Here is a 3,673-nt window from a genome sequence, read left to right as displayed (position 1 = left end):
AACGGTACCTGACCGAGCCGACTCGATGAATGATGATGGTCCATATTTGCATTAACCAGACTGACGTCGGTTCTCGGCCTCATGCCGAGCCGACGTTGATGGTGATGCTTGTTCGTGGCTATGCATGGGTGTCTGACGAAATGGCACGTGTTGGCCCACGTGACCGATACGGTCTCTCCGGTACACATCCAATCATAATTCACATAAATGATAAATTTTGTTGTCATTTGTAATAATTAATTTAAAAGTGAAATTGTGATTTATAATTTGTTGATTGTGTAAACTTGTTTTCGCTAAATTTTAAAAAGAATGTGAATTACAATAACGTCCCATAAATTTAAATTGAATTTTACTTAATTTTTGAATTGCTCCTTTCGTAATTGTAAACTCTCAACACGGTCAACTGCTCACATCTTTTAACTTTTAACCCCTCATTATTGTTTAAACAAAAATGCAGAAGCAGATAGAGTCTCTTTTAGGATTTTGAGTTCAGTATTTCTTTTACAATAATATAAATTTAATGGGTGTACACGTGCAGGATAAAGAAATAAAAATAAAAAAAAAAAAAACAGAGTATACTCCATAAATTATTTAAGCACATTTTGATCAAAGTTCAGCAGATATCAATGTAATATGCTCCACAAATTTGATGAAAGACGGAAAGAAGTAAGAAGAAAAGACATATAAAGAAACAAATGAATAAATTACAAAAATAATCTCCTTATTTGCACGGACGAAGATTTAAGGTCTTATTTAAGGAAGAATCGACTCATAAGTGAGGGAATGCCTAATTTCCCATGATGTCCCAAAAGCCGAAAATATTAAGAAACACATAATTTTGTTTTTGTAAAATGAGAAACATATAAATAGTGCCAAAGAAATAAAACCATAAATAGACAACGTAGTATTGCATATGTATCAATAATGCAAAACATAAACATTGTACTCAACAATAGCATCCCTAGTGGTGGGTGAGAACCAATGAGTCCTAAGTTTGGCATAGCCCCTAGCAAATCGAAAAAGACCACTTCCACCAATCACGGGCATCTCTCTCTCCTTGTTGAAAATGGGGTTCCTCCCCAAAATGGTTATGGTGCTCCCATTGTACTTTCCTTCAGTGATTGCAAAATTCATAGCCATGAGCAACGTAACCTCACTCTGTGATGTCGAAGCATAGAACCCCTGTGCCTTCCCCACCAATTTTGAGTTCAATTGGGGTTCCAACGTCAAAGGGTTCTCAATCATGTTCACCAATCCAAAGCCTGTGCTTGAGTTCTTCAAGGCTGGTGAAACCACTTCCATCGAAGAAGGCTTTTGTCCACTTAACACGTCATGCCAATAGAATCTGAAACCAAAATCATGTATCAACATTTATGTACAACAAACCCCCACCATAGTAATTTGGATAATATCCATCAAATTCTTATGGATCACAAAAAATATATTAATAAATTTTTGTTTGGATAAATTTTTTCATCATAAACACTTATGAAAAAACATGAAAATAAGTTAATTTGTAAAAATTATTTCATATAATTTCTTTAAACAGGTCTTATACACAAAAAAAAACAAATAGAGTTGAAAAAGAAAGAAGTATAAATTATTAAAATCAATATAATAATAGAGAGTTGAGATAATATATCTTAAATTTGAACTTTATTTTTGTAATTATATGGGGAAAAAAGAAAGAAGTATAAATATCATGATAATATAATGTGATAAAAACAAAAAATAAAGAAAAATGAAGAGTGTGTGAACTAGATGTATATATTGTGCAAGTGTGCATGGATCATTACTCGACCTGAAATGACTCAGCTTTTCTTGTTTTTCATCTAAACCCAACATTTTGCGGTCTAGTGTGCGCACGAAGGTGTCTTGAGCTGTGGTGGAAATGAAGAGGAGGAGGAAGATGAGGAATTGGGTGAACATGGTTAGTGGTGGAGGAAGAGGAAGAGCTAGCACTGCCATATGTTGATGAGTCACAAGAAGAATATGAGGTGTGGAGGGGTGTTGGAAATGGAAACACACAAGTCCTTATAATGACACACCAACCTTGCTAGGTAGGGAATGCATGTGCTTATAGTGGGTGGCATAATCATTCATCTCTCCACACTTCTATGTAACACCATGTTTTGGTTTTCGGAGGTAAAAGTTCTTCTAGGTTGGATTGTTTTCTAAGTAAGCAAGCTTTGTCTTGGTTCTGAATTTTATAGTTAAAATCATAATATACTGTAAGTTGAGTGAAGAATAAATGTATTTTTATTTTTAATCCAAGTTAAAAATATTTTTTAGAATTTCTCTATCAAAAATAAAAAGTATTTTATAATAGAAACATTCTCAAAAATACTTATAAATTTGTATCTAAATAGATCTTTAATATATAGATCAACTTTGATCAATCATTTTTAATGATATTTTTTTTCAAACATGTTTTTTCACCTACACTATTAAAATCCTGTCCTTGTTTACAAAAAACAAGTATTTTACTAGCGACTTAGAGTGTGTTTAAATAATTATTCGTACATATTTCAATGCTTTCAAACGAAGAAGTGTGTATATGATATATTCAAATAAATGAATGTTTGCAATGGACAAACATGAAAACAAATATGCACTTGATGATAAGTATACATTTGTGTCTAATATTTAAAGAAAGAATGTTGTCACCTATATATTATTATGATAAGTATACATTTGGAAGGAAATATGCTGCACAAATATGCACAATTACTGAATTGTACACTACTTTCGATGTCTTTCTTATATCTTGGCATTCCAATTGGTGCCAATCCAAGGCGGGAGGTGACTTGGAGGCCAATACTACATAAGTTCACGAAGAAGTTTGCATCTTGGAAATATAGGCACTTATCTTTGGCTGGTAGAGTTTGTCTTATCAACTCTGTATTATCATCTTTACCCCTCTTTTACCTGTCTTTTTCCAAATTGCCACAAGGAGTAGCAAGATAGATTAAGAGTATTCAAAGTAGATTTCTATGGGGCTCAATATATAGAAGGGAAAAGGAAAGTTGCATGGGTGAGTTGGAAAAACATTTGTCGTCCTAAGAGTCAAGTGGGCTTGGGCATTAAAGATATCATAACTTTCAATGAAGCTTTACTAGCTAAATGGAAATGGAACCTGTTTCATCATAGGGACAATCTCTGGGCAAAGGTTCTGAAATCTAAATATGATGATGATTATAACATTAAATCATCATCTATTTGGCGGAGGGACTTAAGAAAGGCGGGTGGTGGGAATAACCAATTGAATTGGTTTGATAAGATGAGAGAGTGAAAATTGGGGGAAGGAGGTCAAACAAGATTTTGGTTAGATAACTGGACAGGGGAAGAATGTTTAGCTAAGACTCACCCTAGGCTATTCTTAAATTTGGAACAGCGACATGAATTGATAACAAACATGGGAAGTTGGGAAGAAGAAAAGTGGGTTTGGAAGCTTAATTGGAGAAGAAATTAGTTCCAATGGGAGAGTAACCAACTGTCAGTTTTTCAACAAATGTTATCAATTGTAACAATGCATAAAGGGAAAGAGGACAGGTGGGTATGGTTGGCTGGTTCCACAGGGGAGTTCACTGTTAATGAGGCGTATAAAGCTTTATACATCATGAAATTTGGAGGACAAAACAATGTCATTTTCTCACAGGTCTAGAAAGTCAAA

The 3,673-nt window shown here is 33.9% G+C and overlaps 1 protein-coding gene across 1 annotated transcript; it reads right to left on the bottom strand.

Moving 5' to 3' along the window:
* Positions 1–700: 700 nt before the first annotated feature.
* On the bottom strand, positions 701–2,105 carry LOC109802573 (dirigent protein 22). The gene is made up of 2 exons (XM_020363990.3): positions 1,802–2,105; positions 701–1,345 (listed from the first exon to the last, which is right to left on the bottom strand). Exons 1-2 carry the CDS (start codon positions 1,966–1,968, stop codon positions 919–921), a joined length of 594 nt encoding a protein of 197 aa, XP_020219579.1. The 5' UTR covers positions 1,969–2,105; the 3' UTR covers positions 701–918.
* Between the last annotated feature and the right edge of the window lie 1,568 nt (positions 2,106–3,673).

Source organism: Cajanus cajan, chromosome 4 (genome assembly GCF_000230855.2).
Source record: "Cajanus cajan strain Asha chromosome 4, NIPB_CcT2T_4, whole genome shotgun sequence".
NCBI classification, from domain to species: domain Eukaryota; kingdom Viridiplantae; phylum Streptophyta; class Magnoliopsida; order Fabales; family Fabaceae; genus Cajanus; species Cajanus cajan.
This window is presented reverse-complemented; position numbering and strand designations above follow the sequence as displayed.

Coding starts and splice junctions, on each gene's coding strand:
- LOC109802573 (XM_020363990.3), bottom strand. CDS start 1,968: ATGGCAGTGCTAGCTCTTCCTCTTCCTCCACCACTAACCATGTTCACC. Junction 1,346..1,801: donor GAAAAGCTGAGTCATTTCAG/GTCGAGTAATGA, acceptor TTTTGGTTTCAG/ATTCTATTGGCATGACGTGT.